This window comes from Leptopilina boulardi, unplaced genomic scaffold, assembly GCF_019393585.1.
Source record: "Leptopilina boulardi isolate dan_hultmark-lab unplaced genomic scaffold, ZJU_Lbou_2.1 LbouV2_60, whole genome shotgun sequence".
Lineage (NCBI taxonomy): Eukaryota > Metazoa > Arthropoda > Insecta > Hymenoptera > Figitidae > Leptopilina > Leptopilina boulardi.
In genome coordinates this window covers 955239-976418 of record NW_026138006.1, presented here as the reverse complement: position 1 = coordinate 976418, position 21180 = coordinate 955239, and the positions used below count along the sequence as shown (strand labels likewise).

General features: G+C 35.8%; 1 protein-coding gene across 5 annotated transcripts in view; it reads right to left on the bottom strand.

The window, feature by feature from the left end:
* Positions 1-3005: 3005 nt before the first annotated feature.
* Positions 3006-21180, bottom strand: part of LOC127290350 (rhodopsin-like) — a 699229-nt gene continuing 681054 nt past the window's right edge. For all 5 annotated transcript variants that reach the window (XM_051318856.1, XM_051318854.1, XM_051318858.1 and 2 more), the window contains one exon: positions 3006-3373. In XM_051318856.1, the coding sequence (XP_051174813.1) occupies positions 3250-3373 (124 nt within the window). In that variant the 3' untranslated portion in view covers positions 3006-3249. The remainder of the gene's footprint in view (positions 3374-21180) is intronic.

Here is a 21180-nt window from a genome sequence, read left to right as displayed (position 1 = left end):
TGCAAAAATCACGCGCTCATGGAGCGTGCTCTTCGTCAGTACAATGTATGCTTTTATAAATATACCTATATAAATATATTTCAAAGTACGCATATATGTATATATAAATATGTATGGGTGAATCTCTCGAAAAGGACAAATGCTGAATTAAGAAAAAAAAAAAAAAAAAAGTTCAAAACCACTGTTATGACTATTGCTATGTGAAGAGAAGGACCTAAATAAGTCTCTAAAATACGTTGTTACGATCTTTATGAACATTATTGTTTAAAAAATAATTGTTTAATATAAAATAATTGTTTAATATTTTGTCACCGATACAATGATCGAATCCGTTTAAATCTTGTTACTCGAGGGTTTTTGGGGTCGCTAAACACGAATCCGGTGTTAGTTTTTCAAAATTCAAAATGACAGATCCAATATGGCGGACGACAATTTCAAAAATCAGTCCAATTTACTTGAAAATGGTTATTCGGGGGTTTTCGGGGTCGCTGATTACGAATTTAAGGTCCGTTTTTAAAAATTCAAAATGGCGGACGACAGATTTAAACATCCATCCAATTTACTTGAAAATAGTTACTCAGGGGTTTTTGGGGTCGCTGATTACGAATCTGGAATCAGTTTTAAAAAATTCAAAATGTCGGACAATTATCTTTTAAATCTATTTAATTGGCTTCAATATCGTTAATTAGGGGGTTTCAATAACGGTGAACACAAATCTGAAGGTAACCCAAGTAACCATTTTCAAGTAAATTGGATTGATTTTTGAAATTGTAGTCCGCCATATTGGATCCGCCATTTTGAATTTTGAAAAACGGACCTCAGATTCGTAATCAGCGACCCCAAAAACCTCCGAGTAACCATTTTCAGGTCAATCGGATCGATTTTTTAAATTGTTGTCCACCATATAGGTTCCGCCATTTTGAATTTTTGAAAACGGACTTCAAATTCGTAATCAGCAGACGAAAATCTTGAAGGAACGATTTCGTTTGATTTTTTTAACATTATTATTCGATAATATTACATGTTCTTTTTTTTTGACATGGCCCCCTTTGACCCCCTGTAATTCCGAAAGGGGGCATATGCTCATCTTGAAATTTTGCAGGGATTATTGGGTCATCATATGTTACCATTTGGCATAAAGAAAGTTTCAAAATTCGAGGTACGAAAAAGGTGCATTTTTTTGCATGAGGCTTTATAATCGATGGATGTGACTAGCGATCACGGAGGGGAGTTTTCTTCCTTTAGGCGTAGCCAAAATTTATTGATTCTAATATAAAAATAATAAATTTTATAAAAAAAAGTAATAATAGTATTCGCCATATTTAAAAGAATATTCTAAAAATTATTAATAATATTTATTATTTATTTATCAAAAAACTAAATTTAAAGTGGACACGGAGGGGAGTTTTTTTGTGTCGACGAACATTGCGAAACTGAAAATCTTTCTGACACTTATTGTTTTCATTTCTTTCATGATGTTGTGTACTGACTAAAACAACATCGTCACTGTAAACACTTTTGAATTCTTCATTTCTCAATTATCATTTTTTTTTTTCATTTACTCATTATATTTGTAATTGGTCACGGAGGGGAGTTTACTTTGCGAACAAAACTTATTTAATTCTAGGAAAAAATATTTTACAAATATTCTGTTTTACACTTTATAAATCAATTATAAATAATGTAATTAGTAGATGTTACTAGACAAAAGATGTTTTCCTATTGCAGTATGAATGCAATAATTCTTCTTTAAATAAAACTTACTTCGCGAACGGTAACGGAGGGGAGTTTTTACACTATATAAACATGATTATATTCAATTATTTAAAATTGTCAATTTTTTTTTATAAAATCTTATTAAATTCTGTTGACTTCTATAATAAGGCCCGCAACATTTTCAATTATTATAATTATTTATTAAAAATAATGTCATGAACGTGTCATTTGTCCTTTTTGTGAGAATGACCCGTATATAAAAACATATATACATGTATATAATGTATCCTGACGCGTAATAGGGTATTTTTTTGAAAAAGGACATGTTTTCGTAAATTAGCTTTTTCTCAAAACAATGTTTTTTGACCTAACGGACATCATAAAAAAAACTATTGCACTGATTAAGGACGTTTATCCACGGAAATGCAGAGCTCCAGAAAAAATAATAAATTAACAGTTAAATAATTAAAACAATATTATTAATTGTACTTTCTAAAAGAAGAAATATCAATTTTCAAGAAAAAAATTTAAAACTTAAAAAATTTATTGGTTTATACAATTTGCATAGGATAAAAATTTTGTCTCATCGCTTCTACAGTATTTTTGAAAAATGATTGAATTTGAATGTAATATGACTTATTTATTATTAATTAATATCACGAAAACAAGAAAAACGTCATTCTAGTTTTTATTGGTATTGAAAGTATATATCCTAAGCTTCATTTTGAGGGTACAAAAAATAAAAAAATAATAAAACTCGTGTAAAACAAAATTTTTTTAGAATTTTTTTTACATTACTAATCTATTAGTAGATGTATGAATGTCTATAGTAAGCATAAGTTTAGCACTTCAGATACTACCAAATGCATTTAAATATGAGCACGTGATCCCTCTATTCTTTCGGTTTCTCGTCAATATAATTTTATTAATTGTCATTAGCAAGCACTGTAAGCACGTGATAGTAAATATTTGATTTAGTGTAATAGTTATTTTCGAATACACAACGTCTTCAAGGAAATAGTTAAAACACTACTTTAATGTATCGAAAACTTTATACGCGTTTTTCTCGAAACGTATGTTTTCGCGAGCCGTGCAATGCAACTTCAAACGCCTGTAACCCCGCATTTTGTAATATTTTTTAATAACAAATTTTTTTTATAAAGCTTATATTGTGTACTTTAAGGTATGCTTTAATTTAATTCAATAAACTTTACCAGTTTTTTTTAAATTCCTGAAAGAACGTGCATTTACACGAATTTCCCCCCTTAATATATTTATAGACCACTAGGGACAAATTCTTGATTTTTTATTAGACTTCGATAATTTGTTTTGTATTGTTTACATTTATTAAGGGGTTAGTACATACTTCAGACCTTGCAAAGGTCTAACCTGAAGGTTAGGAATTTTATTCAAAATAATTAAATATTAAGAAATTCCTCTAACTAATGACCAAAACTTTTTATGTTGTAATATGTATTTTTTAAAAGTTATTAGAATTGTGTTAATAAGATATGATATTAGCTTATTAAACTATTATGCTTTGCTGTTTGTTGACACAGTGTCAGCGTTCGCAGCTGCTGCCGGTGCTGCTTCGCCTGTTTCGCCACAAACAAAGAATGGAAGTTTTTCCTTTAGGGCAGCTCTATATTTCGGATGGCTGAAAATAAAAAGAAATCTTTATTACTAAAATCGGAAATCGTAAATAAATTAACAAAGTAAATAGAAAGCAAACAAAGTTTCTTTTTTTATATTGTACAAAAAGTAATAAATGGTTTTTTAAAAATATAACATAAGGTAGGGGAGACCGGGGTTATTTGACGCACTTTTTATTTTTTGTTGTGTTACTCATTCATTTTTGCTTTTTTTAAAGTTATTGTATAGAAAACTTGTTGTAACATCTCAGCTTTAATTTAAAAAAAAACAAAGTTTAATGGAGTTTAGTTTTTTTTCTTTTTATACCACTTTCTTTAAAGCTGTACAAAGCGCGCCATGCAACCCCGGCCCGGGGTTGCGTGGCGTAAAAGTGAAATTTATTAAATTATATGATTTAAAGTTAAAACAGTATAAGACTTAACAAAATAAGTCTTACATTGTAATTTTACAATAAAATTATTTTAAAAATTAGAAAATTTCATTTAAATTAAAAGCATTTTCTATGAAATCGTAAAATTATAAAAAAAAAATTTGATAATTACGCTGTGAATATTTAAAAACCCATTATTCGGTTAAATTTTTTGAAAAGGATTGTTATTGGTGCATATGAATGTGTAAATTTCATATAATCAACTTAATTTAATCATTCTATTAATATTTAACGAAATTTTCAGATAAACGCGCCACCTAACCCCGAATATACTTTTGAAATATTTATTATTTTTTTATAAAAACTGTTAATATAAATCAAAAATTTTTTTGGTTTCTTAATAACAAATGTATAGAGCTCAAAACTTAATAATTGAGCTTTTCTAAAATTCATTTTTTTAAGAGATATCACAAAAAAGAAGAGGTTAAAAAATGACTTTGGAGTGCCAAAATCAGTTATTTTAATCTATACTCCACAATACTTAATGAATATTAATGAAATTTTGTAGAAACTTCCAGTTCATCAAGTACTTTAACTTGAATGAAGAGAAAAATTAATTTAACTTAACACTTTTCAATAAACTAAAGTGCGCCAAGCAACCCTTGCGTCAAACAGCCCCGGTCTCCCCTAGTTAGCTTTCCTAGCCCCCTTTCGGTGTTTACATAACATTGTATACCTATAATTTAAAATAAATATCTTTTTAAGTAGGGGAGACCGGGGCTGAAAGTGTCGATTTTGAGAAAACTAACTAAAATGCTAATAAAATGAGAATTTTTTGTTTTAATCTATAGTCTATCTATTGTAAAATTTAATGTAGTTTTTAAATCCATTATTATTTTTTAATAATTTTGAGCAGTTTTTTTGTAAAAAATGATTTTGTGCAGCGAGGCAACACGGCACGTTGAACTCTGCGCTGGGGAGAGTTGTGTCGACGTCGGGGTCGGTTGTGCCGCTTAGATTTTTTAGTTGTTTCAGTTGAAGCAAATGATTTTACGCGTAAGAAATAAAATAATTATTGACAATATATGATTTACTATTATTTATTAATCATTAGTTATAAACTTTTAAAGGTTTTTAGGAACAATCTTAAGATTTCTATAGATTTTAGTAAGTACAAATAAACATTTTCTGACTTATATTCTATAATTGCATAGTTAGTCAGTCACTTAAAATATAGTTTTCGTAATAAGTATTTTTATTATAAACATTCAAAAGATTTTTCCAACAATCGTATTACTTATAGATTTTTGTAAATAAATAAACATTTCTGACTCAAATTTTACAATTACATAATTAGTCAGTCTTTTAAAATTTTTTTGAAATAATTATTTGTATCGTTAATTAATTGTAAAAACTCTACTTTCTGATTAATAAATAATTTTTAAGACATAAATACTTATTCCGAATGCGATTTATTGAAATTACAATTGACACACATATAACTGACCGTTTTTTTACCCTACACACATTTTAAATGTGCCCAGTTTTTGCAAACTATGCATTGAATCAACTTTTCTCTTGATTTTGTGTTGGACTAACTATTCGAACAAACGAGGCAATAGTAGATTATGGTTATGCAGCGATTGACAGCGGCACAACCAGCCCCAAGCGAAAGGCGCAATTAACCTCGTTGCGTCGACGCTCACTTTTTATCATATATTAAAGAACTAGATAAATTAACTGTTAAGATCAATACACCATTGAATCCCTTGATAAATTTGGATCATTTAAAAAAAAACCTATCTGTATCTTTAAAAATGCAAAAAATAGACCAAAAAATGTAAACATGAAAACTTGCACGTAAGTGACGCCAAAGCACCAAATTACTAACAGCTAATTATTCCGTGAAGCAAACAAAATCAAAATAGTTGCCAAAGATGCTCATAAGTAAAACAATACTTCTCTCACTTTCAGTTTTGAAAAAAAAATTTGTTTTTGAGATATTCCTATCGGCACAACTTACCGCCGGCACTTTCAGCCCCGGTCTCCCCTACATAACCACAAATGATTATTTCTGTGCCTTTAGAGTAAAAAGTATCCTATGCAACACGTAGTTAACCCTAACGGATGGCAAACTACTTATGTGTCACGAACTCGTTTCATCTTCGTTGCACACTCGTGATACATTCGTAAATTGTTAAAATTATGGGGAAAATTAATGCAAATTGAAGAAAAATGCTATTGAATTGAATAAATCAGTTAGGGGAGATTGAGGCAAACCGGCCATGTTAACAGTTGTAAGGCTCTAGTAACTAATGAAACTAATGAAAAACCTTTTATAACACTGTGCAACACATTTCTCTTTCCCGAAATGCACTAGTGCCAAATTGAAGTAGGTTTATATAGTAGGGGAGACCGAGGAGGAAAGTAACAGAGGAGGAAAGTAACAAAGCTTATAACTTTTAAACAAATTATCGGATAGACATGGTTCAAACATATTTTTAGTCGGCACTGTTCCCCCTTCCTCCTCCATAGTGTGTCCGAGCCTGACAGGAAAGGTTAGGTCTGATTCCGGTGTGACGTGCAGAAAAAACGTCAAAAGTAAGTTTTCGTTCAAATTTTCAAAGTCTCGTATTTCTTTAATTGTATTGTTTTTCAAAATGTGCCTTTCGTTATTTTGTAGCCTTATTATCTGTCTTTAAGTTGTGCTTAAACAAACAATTTAACATTTGTGTAGTTTTAACTTTTTTGTTGACATACAAGAAAAAAGCGACCGAGGAGGAAAGTAACACGCTACTTTTCTCCTGTTGTCGATATTGTCCATGTTTTAACTAATGATTGAAGCAAATCGTATTTAATTTTACGAATAACAGAGATTTATTTAAGAAAAACCTGTGATCTAGGTAAGCATAAAATATCTCTAAGAAAAAAAATGAGCTAAATTCATAAAATGTTCGAAATATGTGCTTAATATGACCCAAATATGTGCCAAATAAGTATAAAGTGTACTTAAACTTTTATGTGTTCCTAATAAAAATATTTCTAATTAATAATAGTCATTAGTCTAAAGAATTTTACATAATTTTATACTGTTACTTTCCTCCTAGGAGCTTGTTACTTTCCTCCTCGGGGGTGATGAGGAAAGTAACAGATGAAGAGCTTGCGTAAAAGTTATACTGTGAACTGTCAATTTATTATAAATGTTTAATTCAAATTTTATTTAAAAGGTGAATGTCCAAGCTTTCATTTAATATATTGGACAAATTTATCCGACAAATATTTTTAATGCTAGCATAAAAAAACTGATTTTTGTTACTTTCCTCCTCGGTCTCCCCTAATTAAATCTCCAAAAGGTTTTAAAAAATTAGATCGCATTTCTTTATTAAGAGTTTTTGAAATTATACTAATTTTTAAAAATATTTTTGTAATATTTTTGGTATTTATCAATTAATTATTAAATAGATCAATAAAGTATATATTAAATATTTTAGGTTTGAAAATATAATATTTATTTGGTTTATGGTGATCATAAAAATTTTTTAATTAAGTTTTCGTCATTTTTTCAGAAATTTCCTTGATTTTGCCGCCAAGTTTTGCAATGTAATAAGAATTTAAAAAAGAATACTGATTAATGTTTGCTTCATTCTATTTTTGTTATTTACATTGAAAGAAAATTGTTTGTAACAAGAATACACCAGAATAAAATTACATTGTAAGACTAAGGATAAAATGAAAAAAAAATGGTGGTAAGATTCAGAAATTGAAAAAAGAGATTTCTTATAACCATGACGCAAATAAATAAACATATTTCGATTTTTCATTAATTTTTTAAGACTTAAAATGTGCAATACAATTTTTCTAAGTCATAATTTGATGCAATTTTTAAAACTAAAAATCACAAAACTCACAAAAAGTAAACAAATTATAGTTGCAACTTCCAAAGCCCACAAAAATAAACATCGAGATAATTTTTCAAAATTCTTTGTGGGGTTTAATTTGTCTATATATTAAGTTTAATTTAAGGCTAGACCGGCTCGGGAAAGAAACGATGATCCAAAAATTGTTGCACAGCTTGCTATAAAGGTCATCTAATTGAGCAACTTTTTCCCAGAGACCTTAAAATGTATTGTTTAGTTCCTGCATTAATTTTTAAAAAAATTTCAAACTGGCTGATTTGCCCCATTTTTGAGTTAACCGGACACCCCTCTGGGGTAAATCGGCCAGTTTATTTTTTTTATTTTTCTGGATATTTAAAAGAAAGGAAAACGTCACTAAATATATAAAATAAATAAACAATCTTCCCAATAAGGAAAATAATAATATAGGATTAAATTTCAATTAAAGAAACATCTTATTTATTATAAAACAAATAATTTTAACTATTTGTTGTAGATTTACGAAGAAACGTCTGTCAGTAAACTTCGTAAATCTCCGTAAAGTGGATGGAAATTCACGAAGGCGAGCACGAAGTTTCCTAGCCGATCGGTGATCTTTGTGAGTCTCTGTTGACAGGGAAACATACATTGCCCGGTTTGCCTCACTGAAAACTGTCCGGTCTGACCCATAGGCCCATTTTGACAATTAACATCTGTATAAGAAAAGAGCTTTGTAAAATCATAAAAAAATATACCAATAAATGTAACTGAGGTATGCACCGTTTAAACCTAAAAAACAATTTTAATAAACATTTAAACATTTTCTCACAAATTACTTATGAACAGTTCCGCAAAAATTTATAGCGGAATCGAAAAACAAATATTTGTTTATAATATGCACATTATAAAAATCAATTATTGAATAACAGATTTATTTAATTCGATAGTATTTGGGGCGTTCCATTTCATGAGGGATTGGCGAAAAATTGATTTTTTTTATACTTCGTGATTTTATTGTGTTTAGGGTGCTAAATAAGTATACGGGAGGATGGGGCAAGGATAGTTAGTGGCTTTATTGCTTGTTAGTGGCTTGTTCAAAAATGGCACTATTCATCATATATTCTTGTTTTAACACCAAAAGACGCCAAGAAAAATTTGATCTTGATGCGATATCATTTGTGGAAGCTACGTGTTTATTTGTGAAAATCCTGTTTTTTCTAAAATGTCTCAGTTCTGTTTAAAACACTGTTTCAGATATTAACTGTTTTAAATATTTATTTATGTTCAAAAAATTTTTTTGGTAGTGCTTTGAAGTGTTTTGAGGTGCTTTTATCCAATGAAATTAAAAAAAACCCCAAATTTAATGTCTTTTTTTGATTATTTTTCGTAAAAAGAATTTTGATAACTATCCTTGCCCCAGCAGTGGGGCATGGATAGTTAAATTTTTTTTTAATTTTCCGCTAATATCTCGAAGGCATTGCAATCCACAGCAAAATAATGTATTACAAAATTGTAGCTAAATAAACAGGCTTTCGAACTGTAGTGAAAGAAAGATATAGAGTGGGACATTCGTAATGACGAATGTTAACGAAGGTAGGCGAATAGGGATAAAGGGATTGATAAGGAGAGAACAGCAGAGCTTGGTCGATCGTCGAATCGAATGTGTGTTTTTGCGGAAACCTTGTGTAATGATAATTGTGTCTAAATAAAGATTTTGTGTATCTAGTGAACATAAAGTGTTTCTGTTTAATTCTGTCCTGACAAGTATCCTCTACAGTTTTCAGAAGTGGAATTACCGGATTATTGTTCGAAAAGAAACCGAAAATCACAAGTGACTCCTTACGCGAAACGCGCGGGAAAGACGATCAGACCTATTGTATCAAAATCTATTGCTCTCTAAGTTTTTAAATTGAATTTTAATTGTATATATGTTCATTGTTTTCTCTTGTTTTTAAGTAAAATTGATCGCGCGGTGTTTGTTCGAAATTACCGTGAGTTTTAGTGTCGAGATTTTCAGCGAACACGTGCAAGGTATAAAGATGGCGGCTGCTATTCAAGAGATGAACATGGTTGACTTGAAGGAGCTGCTTCGCTCCATAAAACTTACAACTAATGGAAGCAAAGCCGATCTTGTATCTAGGGTGTTGGAGAAGGATCCTGAGGGTGTTTTAGCACGGCAGTGGCTTCAACAAAAAGAGGCCAAAGTGACGGAGGAAAATCAACTCTTGTTAGCTAGAAAGGAGAATGACTCTCTAATGGCGTTGTTAGAATCTGCCAGAAAAGAGATTGCTGAAATGAAGCAACATCTACAGCGGAGAGAGCAACAAGATGCAGAAGCTGAGTTGAGGAAAGTTCGAGAGGAACGAGAACGGATCGCTCAGGAGCTTCGAGAAACCACGAACGAGCTGAACGGACTTCGAGAAAATTCAGATAATCTAGAGTCCGCTCCGGGAAATTCAGTATCCGACATTTTGGAAGCCGAAAGAAGAAGCCGTGACGTAGAGCGAGACAGGTTGGGGGAATTGCGATTACAAGTCGGCAACGAAAGAATCCGAGAGAGGTCTTCAACTTCAGTTTCGTCTATTGTCGGCACGCCGAAATTGACACTGGCTGCGATTGGCGAATTGCTCAACTCTTATGACGGAGATGGTGGGGCATTTGATAGCTGGCAGCGACAAGCAAGGCTGTTACAGAGCACATATGGATTGGATGAGTACGTGATGAGAGTACTAATCTGCTCGAAATTGAAAGGCAAAGCTTTGAGCTGGTTCCACTCAGTGTCAACTAACGTGGAGATGACAGCTGATAAGATCATCGAACAACTTGGAAAGATGTTTTCTCGAAAACCATCGATGCTAGCTTTGAAAAAAGCTTTTGAGGACAGAGTTTGGAAAAGGGGAGAAACTTTCACTGAATACGTACATCAAAAAACTATTCTTGCCAACCGTGTGCCAATACCAGAGGAGGAACGACTGGAATATTTTATTTATGGTATCTCGGACTCCACCCTGCGTAACCAGGCGAAAATTCAAAAGTTCGCGGATGTGGACGCGCTGCTCGATTCCTTTCAGGATGTTTCCTTGAATCCCAGACTTCAAGTGGAGAACACTAGCAAATTCTCGAAAGATTCTGAGAAACGAACGGATCAGCTGTGAGCACAACCGCTAACGCTGATCAACGAAAGCCCAGGTGTTACAATTGTGGTAAATGGGGACACATCTCACCCGAGTGCAGTCAACCATCAAGGCCAAGAGGTTCGTGTTTCAGATGCAGGTCTTTGGAACATAATATACGAAATTGTACTCAACTGGATCAACGACAGACTAGGGGATCACAACCCGGAAGTAGCTCAGAAATCGTGAATATTGATCATCCGTTAGAAAATGACGAGTTTTTTCGAAATGTGAATTTTCAGTTTGAAGTAGACGGTGAAGTGTTATCCATGGATCTTCCATCGAGACTCGACAGCGGCAGCCCCGTCAGCTTCATCAAGAGAGGTTTGGTAAATTCAGATATAATTGTTGCAGGTGATGTAAATTGTTTAAATTATGCAGGAATTAAGGATTCTAAATTGAAGATTTATGGAAAGATTGTAACGCAGGTAGATTTAGGCAAGGGAGGAAATGAGTTAGAATTATTAGTAGTTGATGACAAAACGATGAGGCCCCCGGTCGTGCTGGGTCGGGACGCGTTTAAAAAGTTTAAATTGAAGTTAATCGAAGATGGGGATGATAATGAATTCTCGGGAAACGAAATCTTAAATATCGAAGAAGATTTTAGTGATCACGAAAAATCTGATTGTTTAAAAATTAACAAACCTTTTCAATTTGGTCCCACGCGATTATCATTTGCTGAGAGAGCCACTTTAAAAAATATCATTGATGATTTAATTAGAACGAATCGAATTCGACCCAGTGAATCCGAGTACGCCTCTCGAGTTGTCTTAATTAAAAAGAAAAATGGTGAAACTCGCATGTGCATCGATTATCGAGCTTTAAATGAATTAATGTTAAAAGATAATTATCCTCTACCGTTAATAGAGGACCAACTAGATGTACTTAGCGAAAAGAAATATTTTACTCGATTGGATCTCAAAGACGGTTTTCACCATATTTCGATTGCGGAAGACTCAAGGAAGTATACTTCCTTCGTAACCCCCTTTGGCCAGTATGAGTACTTATGCATGCCTTTTGGTTTGAAAACTGCGCCGTCGCGTTTCCAACGATTTGTAAATACTGTTCTTAAGGAATTGATAAATAGAGGGGATATTGTCGTATATATGGACGACAAATTAGTTTGCACCGAGACTATTGAACATCATCTGAAAGTATTAAAAGAGGTCTTTTGACTACTCGTAAATAACAAAATGGAGCTTCGCCTTGATAAATGCGAATTTTTGTTTTCCGAAACGCAATTTTTGGGGTACATGATAAAAGAAGAAGGAATAAGTCCATCTCCTCGTGGAATTCAGGCTGTTGTGAATTTCCCGATGCCGCGAGATATTAAGGGGGTACAGAGCTTTATTGGTCTTGCTCAATACTCGCGTAAATTTATCGAGAATTTTTCAATTATAGCGAAACCGCTTACCGATCTTCTAAAAAAGGGAACAAAATTTGTGTTTGGCGAGAAAGAGACAATAGCTTTTGAGACGTTGAAGGCTCGATTGACTCATGCTCCTATTTTGGCGATTTACGATCCTCGTCATGAGACAGAACTTCATTGTGACGCCAGTTCACACGGTTTCGGGGCAATATTAATGCAGAAAAAAAAAGATCTTAGATTTCATCCGGTATTCTATTTTTTCAAGAGAACTAGCGAAGTGGAAAGTAGGTACCATAGCTTCGAGTTGGAGATGTTGGCAATCATTTATTCTTTGAGAAGATTTAGAGTTTATTTACATGGTGCTCCTTTTAAAATTGTCACAGACTGCAACTCGTTGGCTTTGGCACTAAGTAAGAAAGATATCAATCCTCGCATTGCTAGATGGGTATTAGAATTACAGAGTTTCGATTATACAACTGAACATCGCGCGGGAACGCGAATGCGACACGTTGACGGATTGAGTCGATGTTATTGGATAGGCGTGGTGTGCGATAACTCTTTGGAAACGAATTTAATTTTAGCGCAAAATAAAGATGAGAATATCGAAAATGTAAAAAAAATGTTAGAATCTTCTGAAGATAAATTTTATGAACTTCGAAACGGTATTGTTTATCGAAAAATTGACAACGGGGAAATACTCGCATTTTATGTACCCTCGAGTATGGAACGGAATATATTTTATAAATACCACGACGACCTTGGACACCAAGGAGTATCGAAAATGTACGAAACGTTACGAAGAAATTATTGGTTTCCGAATATGAAACAAAAATTGATGAGCACGTTCGAAATTGTTTTAAGTGCATTGCTTTCAGTCCGACTTCTGGAAAAGTCGAAGGGTTAATACAAAAAATTCCAAAAGGGGATAAACCGTTTGAACGGGTGCATATTGACTTTATTGATATATTTGATAATAGAGTAAAAAGCAAGAAACATATATTAGTAATGATTGACGCGTTTTCTAAATTCACAAAATTGTACTCGACAAAATCCACTACGTCGGCTGAAGCAATAGTACATTTGAAGTCGTACTTTCGAAATTACAGCAAACCCAAATTGTTGACGGCGGATCGAGGCACTGCGTTCAGGTCCCAAGAATTTTGCGAATTCTTAAAAGAGTATGATGTTAAATTACAAAGCGTAGCCACCGCTTCACCTCAGGCGAATGGACAGGTGGAACGAGTGAACCGAGTGCTAGCGCCTATGTTAGGTAAACTCAGCGACTTTGACGTTGGAAAAACCTGGCCAAAGGTTGTAGCGGACGTAGAATTTGCAATTAACAACTCGATTCATATGTCTACTCGCGAGAGTCCTAGTACTCTATTATTTGGATTGAATCAGAGAGGAAAGATTAGTGATTGTATAGCCAAGTATGTGAGCGAAAATGTAAATACTCAGACTCGGAATCTCGAGAGTGTAAGAGCGAGAGCTGACATCAGTTTGCAGAAGGCACAGAATATTTATATAGAAAACGCGAATCGAAAACGGCGCTTGCCTACAGAGTATAGAGTGGGAGATTTCGTCATGATAAGAAATTTCGATAATACAAAGGGAATCTCACCTAAATCGGTACCGAAGTTTAAAGGGCCCTATGAGATAACAAAAGTTCTCAGAAACCAGCGATACGTGGTGTTTGATATAGACGGATGTCAGGTCTCGCAAAAGCGATATAATGGAGTGTGGGAACCGAAAAATATGAGATTGTGGGTTTCTCACAATAAGTCAAATTAATTAAGTAGATTGTAAATATTTGTGCATAAATTTTCTGCAATATAACAATGTTAGATTTTTTTTGTCATTCTTGTCCATTTTTTTTGTTGTAGAAAAAGGATGAATGAGGAAAAAATCAATTTTGTTAAAATTTATCGATTGAATTTTTGCTTTAAAATAATCGTGAGTGTATGCAGTTTATTATTTATAAACTTCAGTTTGAAAAATCAAATATGTATACGTAGTCGAACTCATCTGGATTATTTGAGTGAAAATGTTGAGCATGTGTGGAGAAATTTAATGTACTAAGGTTTGACTTGCTAAAATGAAAAAGAGATTCCGAGGACGGAATGAAGTCAGGAATAGCCGAATCTGTAGTGAAAGAAAGATATAGAGTGGGACATTCGTAATGACGAATGTTAACGAAGGTAGGCGAATAGGGATAAAGGGATTGATAAGGAGAGAACAGCAGAGCTTGGTCGATCGTCGAATCGAATGTGTGTTTTCGCGGAAAACTAATAAAAATATTTCTAATTAATAATAGTCATTAGTCTAAAGAATTTTACATAATTTTATACTGTTACTTTCCTCCTAGGAGCTTGTTACTTTCCTCCTCGGGGGTGATGAGGAAAGTAACAGATGAAGAGCTTGCGTAAAAGTTATACTGTGAACTGTCAATTTATTATAAATGTTTAATTCAAATTTTATTTAAAAGGTGAATGTCCAAGCTTTCATTTAATATATTGGACAAATTTATCCGACAAATATTTTTAATGCTAGCATAAAAAAACTGATTTTTGTTACTTTCCTCCTCGGTCTCCCCTAATTAAATCTCCAAAAGGTTTTAAAAAATTAGATCGCATTTCTTTATTAAGAGTTTTTGAAATTATACTAATTTTTAAAAATATTTTTGTAATATTTTTGGTATTTATCAATTAATTATTAAATAGATCAATAAAGTATATATTAAATATTTTAGGTTTGAAAATATAATATTTATTTGGTTTATGGTGATCATAAAAATTTTTTAATTAAGTTTTCGTCATTTTTTCAGAAATTTCCTTGATTTTGCCGCCAAGTTTTGCAATGTAATAAGAATTTAAAAAAGAATACTGATTAATGTTTGCTTCATTCTATTTTTGTTATTTACATTGAAAGAAAATTGTTTGTAACAAGAATACACCAGAATAAAATTACATTGTAAGACTAAGGATAAAATGAAAAAAAAATGGTGGTAAGATTCAGAAACTGAAAAAAGAGATTTCTTATAACCATGACGCAAATAAATAAACATATTTCGATTTTTCATTAATTTTTTAAGACTTAAAATGTGCAATACAATTTTTCTAAGTCATAATTTGATGCAATTTTTAAAACTAAAAATCACAAAACTCACAAAAAGTAAACAAATTATAGTTGCAACTTCCAAAGCCCACAAAAATAAACATCGAGATAATTTTTCAAAATTCTTTGTGGGGTTTAATTTGTCTATATATTAAGTTTAATTTAAGGCTAGACCGGCTCGGGAAAGAAACGATGATCCAAAAATTGTTGCACAGCTTGCTATAAAGGTCATCTAATTGAGCAACTTTTTCCCAGAGACCTTAAAATGTATTGTTTAGTTCCTGCATTAATTTTTAAAAAAATTTCAAACTGGCTGATTTGCCCCATTTTTGAGTTAACCGGACACCCCTCTGGGGTAAATCGGCCAGTTTATTTTTTTTATTTTTCTGGATATTTAAAAGAAAGGAAAACGTCACTAAATATATAAAATAAATAAACAATCTTCCCAATAAGGAAAATAATAATATAGGATTAAATTTCAATTAAAGAAACATCTTATTTATTATAAAACAAATAATTTTAACTATTTGTTGTAGATTTACGAAGAAACGTCTGTCAGTAAACTTCGTAAATCTCCGTAAAGTGGATGGAAATTCACGAAGGCGAGCACGAAGTTTCCTAGCCGATCGGTGATCTTTGTGAGTCTCTGTTGACAGGGAAACATACATTGCCCGGTTTGCCTCACTGAAAACTGTCCGGTCTGACCCATAGGCCCATTTTGACAATTAACATCTGTATAAGAAAAGAGCTTTGTAAAATCATAAAAAAATATACCAATAAATGTAACTGAGGTATGCACCGTTTAAACCTAAAAAACAATTTTAATAAACATTTAAACATTTTCTCACAAATTACTTATGAACAGTTCCGCAAAAATTTATAGCGGAATCCAAAAACAAATATTTGTTTATAAAATTGCACATTATAAAAATCAATTTGTAACGGGGTTTTATAATTTATAATTAACATAAATTGGGCATCTAAACCCGCCAATTCAAAATACACATTATACGAACAATCTCACAAGGGGATCCTCCAAGACATATGAACATCTGATGCCGGACGTTGAGGCAGGCCGACACTAACCAAACTTACCTCGAGGACGCTCAGCTGACTCTAACCGACGCCGCTTCTCGAGTTGTGGGAAGAAATCCGCAAAGGAGACAACACTTATAACAAAACACTCCCAAATTAACAAACAAAGAAAACTATTTATTAACCACTTAAAATTACAACCAAAGATATAATAAAATATATATAAAAATATAATTGAGAATTAGAGCACGTCCGCTCTCTATCGATCAGGTAATTGAACTGGTGGTAGATCCCCCTTCCGGTCCTAGGATCACCACTATGCCTCTATCTCTCTCGCTCCTATGGACAGCCCCAAACCTACGAAGTGACCATTCGGCCCTAATCGCCGCCCCCCGTGAACGTTCACACGTCACGCCTGCGTAAATCAGTCCTACGATAGATTTCGCGAAAGCAACTTAATTTGACTGCCACAAGAAAAGCGAGACGAAATACCGACTAACGAATGCTTCGTTACAATACCCTCCCCTAGGCCGATGTTACTCTCAGTAATATCGCCTATCAATCTCACAAAGAGCCACAAAATCAAATCACAAAAAAAACAAATAAGGGGGAAAGTAAGCATTCTAGACACCGTTCAAAACAAAAGAAACCAAAAATTTATTATATATAAAAAAAAGAAAGTGAAAGGAGAATCATTTACAAATATATTTTTTTTAACTTTAAAACGTTGGAATCTCCTTCCCTTTTACTCAACACGTCGCTTCTGACGCTCCTTGAGGAACTCCAACTTAAGTTCCTCCTTAAGTTCCTGTGGAACTCCCTCCAAACGTTGGTCCAACTCTCGCAGCTCGTCGAGAAGGGTTGGACCAGACGTTGCCACAACACGAGCCTCAGGTTCGACACTTTCCTCCCTAGGTGGGGGCCGCTCAACTTGTTGGCGAACCGGCGAACTACGACGGTTCCTTGGTGGAGGGTCCTCCCGTTCCACCAGCCGCTGAGTTGGCCTTGACGACGAGGTCCCATCACGCTGACTCAGAAATTCGGCATGTACCCGTGAGCAGCGTGGACACGTGTTAAGGGTCACATCCCTCCTTCCGCAATTTTTACAGAAAACTGCCCATTCTTTCGGGCAAACAGAGAGGCGATGGCCCCTCTTCCAACAATTGAAGCAGGATCTCATTGGCGGGTCCACCCTTGGATCCGTCAGGATTGGGTCTAAGCCCTTGAACATAATACCGGCCAATACATCCGGTAGCTGCCTCCTGCCACTCGCACTTACTACTGAAGATGCTGGCGCCGGTAAGGTTTGAATAGCGCAAACCTCCGCCACCCCTACCTCTTTTGGTAAGTGAGACGCCGACGGTTTATACACAGGCCTCGGCACACCACTTACATAGTTTTCCGACCTGAGAGGATGTCGGTTTCGGTATTCCACTTCAAACTCCTGACGAAGCCGAAGCCGCTCCACTCTTCTCTCCGGGGGCAGTTCCACCGGAGCCACTGTCCTCTCCAAGTCGGCCACCGCCAAACGGCTCTCCCACGCTTCCTCACTCTCACCGGGGACACGTTCCAACTGGTACGGGTCACGCCTCTGACGAAGTACCTTCGGAACGGCCCCGGTGGCCAGTTTTATCCGCAGATGCCTCAACACTGGTATCTGGAACCACTTCAACTGCTGCAGCCTCATCATGCTCACCACTCAACCGGGCCACAGGATCATTACCAAGAACAGATGGTTCCGCTATCTCCTCCGGTTGAGTGGGGGTAATGCCTCGTTCCTCAAAAACTCTCTGGACCAGAGTTTCTACCCTGTCCAGCCGCGATCCTACCGCTGCAGGCGAGAACTCCGGCAAAGCCTTCTTCGCCACTAGGTGCCGACCACTCCACCCACGACGAGCGCCACAACCACTCCTCCACATTTTTCTCTTCGGCGATGGCCCAGATGGTGACTTGAGCCGACGTTTGGGCATCCAATCTGAAAACAAAATATATTAATCACCACTCTCAACCATTACTTAACTCTATTTACGAGGAGGTATATATCTTTTCAAATCCGAGACATGAACTTTGGCCACTCGCCGCTTATCTTCGGATTTCAATTCATACACCGAGGGAGACAGTTGCCTAATTATTTCGAACGGACCTTCGAATTTTGGAGCCAGCTTGGCTGAGAACCGTTGATTCGCGTTCGATAATTTATGCGTTCGCCAAAGTACTAGATCGCCTACACTAAACGTTGCCTCGCGCTTATTTCGATTGTAGTACTTCGCCTGTTTCTCCCTTTCCTCGTCTATAAAACGAGCCACCAAATCCCGCAATGCGTCCAATCTACGCATTCTATCGCACCAGACTTCCGGATCAATGCGCTGTACTAATCGTTTCTCTTCAACCTTCCGCTGTAAACTCTTAACGGGGTTAGGTTGCCTACCAAAATTGAGAAACGCCGGTGATACCATCGTAGTCGCTTGGACTGCCGTGTTGACTGCATGACGGAACTCGTGCACATGCTTGTCCCAATCACGGTGGTCAGAACCCACAAAGGTAGCGATCATTGTTTTCAGTGTCCGATTACTTCTCTCAACGGGGTTGGCCTGAGGGTGATATGGTGGTGTCGTCAAATGACGCACACCATACTCTTCGAGTGTTGATTTAAGATGGTTATTGTCGAATTCTTTCGCGTTGTCTGTCAACAAGAAATTCGGAGTTTCCCATCTGAATAAAATCAACTCCTCGAAGGCCTTGGCAATTGATTTGCCATCCGCCGATCTCAGAGGTTTCACCTCTATCCATCTGGAAAATAGGTCTTGGAACACTACCAAGTGCCTATTCTGGCTTTTGCTAGGAGGAAACTCCATGCAATCAGCCGCCACTACGGTCCAAGGTCGTTCCACAATCCTCTGACCCATGAGACCTTGAGGTCCTTCTTGTGACACCTTGAACCGTTGACACTCGGGACATTGCCTGACAAACGTCTGAACATCATGCCATACTCCTGGCCAATAATATTCCTGAGCTACGCGCTGATACGTTTTCTCAATGCCCAAGTGTCCCGCCGAAATCTCAGAATGTGCGTTTTTCAGCACTTCTGCCCTATACTCAAGTGGAACCACTAATTTCCACCCCACTTCATCGCCAGTTATCGGAAGTAATAATGGGTCATTCCGATGACGATATAACCTCTCTTCTTCGACCAACCAGCCAGGAAACCTCTTCGGAAACTTAACGACCATCTCTTTCCTCTTCAAATACCACGGATCTGTGATTGTCTCGAAGGCCGCTAACTCGGCCTCTTCTTCATCGAACATGCGAGACAATGCGTCTGGTACATGGTGATTCGCACCCTTCCTATGTACGATGTCGAAATCCCACTGCTGCTTCTCCAATGCCCAACGTGCCAGACGCCCTGTAGGATCCTTCAGATTCCTCAGCCACTTTAACGCACTATGATCCGTTATGGCCTTGAATTTAGAGCCTTCCACATATGGTCTAAATTTACGAATTGCCCACAATAGGGCCAAACATTCCCTTTCGGTAACGCTATAATTGCGTTCCGCCGATGTTAATGCTCTACTGGCATAAACAATGGGATGTTCGCCATCCTCAGTCTCCTGTGTAAGCACAGCTCCAATCGCTGAGTCACTTGCGTCACATTGTATCGTGAATGGCTTAGTGAAATCAGGACGGGCCAACACTGGTGCCGAAACCAATTTCTGTTTCAACTCCTGAAACGCCTCTTGTTGGTTACTTTCCCATACCCAATTCTTATCCTTGTGGAGTAGCCGCAAAAGTGGTATTTTAAGCTCGCTATCCTTCTGGATAAACCGCGAATACCATCCTACCATTCCTAGGAATCTACGAAGTTGTTTGATATTTTGTGGAGCTGGATATTCCAGAACCGGCGCTATCTTATCCGGATCTGGCCTCAAACCGTCTTTATCCAAAACATATCCCAAGTACGTTACCCTCGAACAACCAAATTCGCATTTACTCGGGTTCACTACCAAACCAGCCGCAGCTAATTTCTTTAGGACAATTTCCAACCAATGAAGATGTTCCTGATAATCGTTTGTCACGATAATAATATCATCCAGGTACCCGAACACCACTGGTTCGAATTCTGGACCGAACAAAGAGTCGACCAGCCGCTGAAATGTCATAGGCGCGTTAGTTAGTCCAAAGGGCATTCTTTTGAACTGGAATAACCCTAAGCCTGGAATTGAAAACGCTGTATACTTTTTACTCTCCGCCGACATTGGTACCTGATGATAGGCCATCTTCAGATCTATTTTGGATATATATCTGGCCTTCCGTAATTTATCCAATATTGAGTCCACACTAGGGATCGGATAAGCGTCTTTGATGGTTACTTTGTTCAGATCTCTGTAGTCGAAACATAACCGTAAAGTACCATCACTTTTTTTTACAACCACTGGTGCTGAGCTCCAATCGCTCGCAGCACGCTCAATGATCCCTTGCTCCAACAACTTTTTAACCTCTTTTATGAGCCACTCAAAAATCATGTGTGACATCCTTCGTGGCCTATGCTTGACCGGTGCCGTATCACTCAAACGAATGTGATGTTCGGTTAAGGATGTCATTCCTAACTCTGCCGTTAGGGATAGTACCAACTGGTTGACCATTAGTTGAACTTCTTCACGCTGTTCATCGGTCAACTCCGATATTCCTGCACACTCCGCAGAAATATCGCCACGATCCCGCTTATTAAGTTGAGTCGCAAATTCATGCCACTCACCCTTCTTAATTCTCCAGAGGCCCTTGCCCAATTGGACATCCATGTCCATGTCCTTGCAAAAGTCAATGCCCAAAATAATATCCTGAGTCAAAGAATCAATTGCTTTTAACTCAAATGGTTGT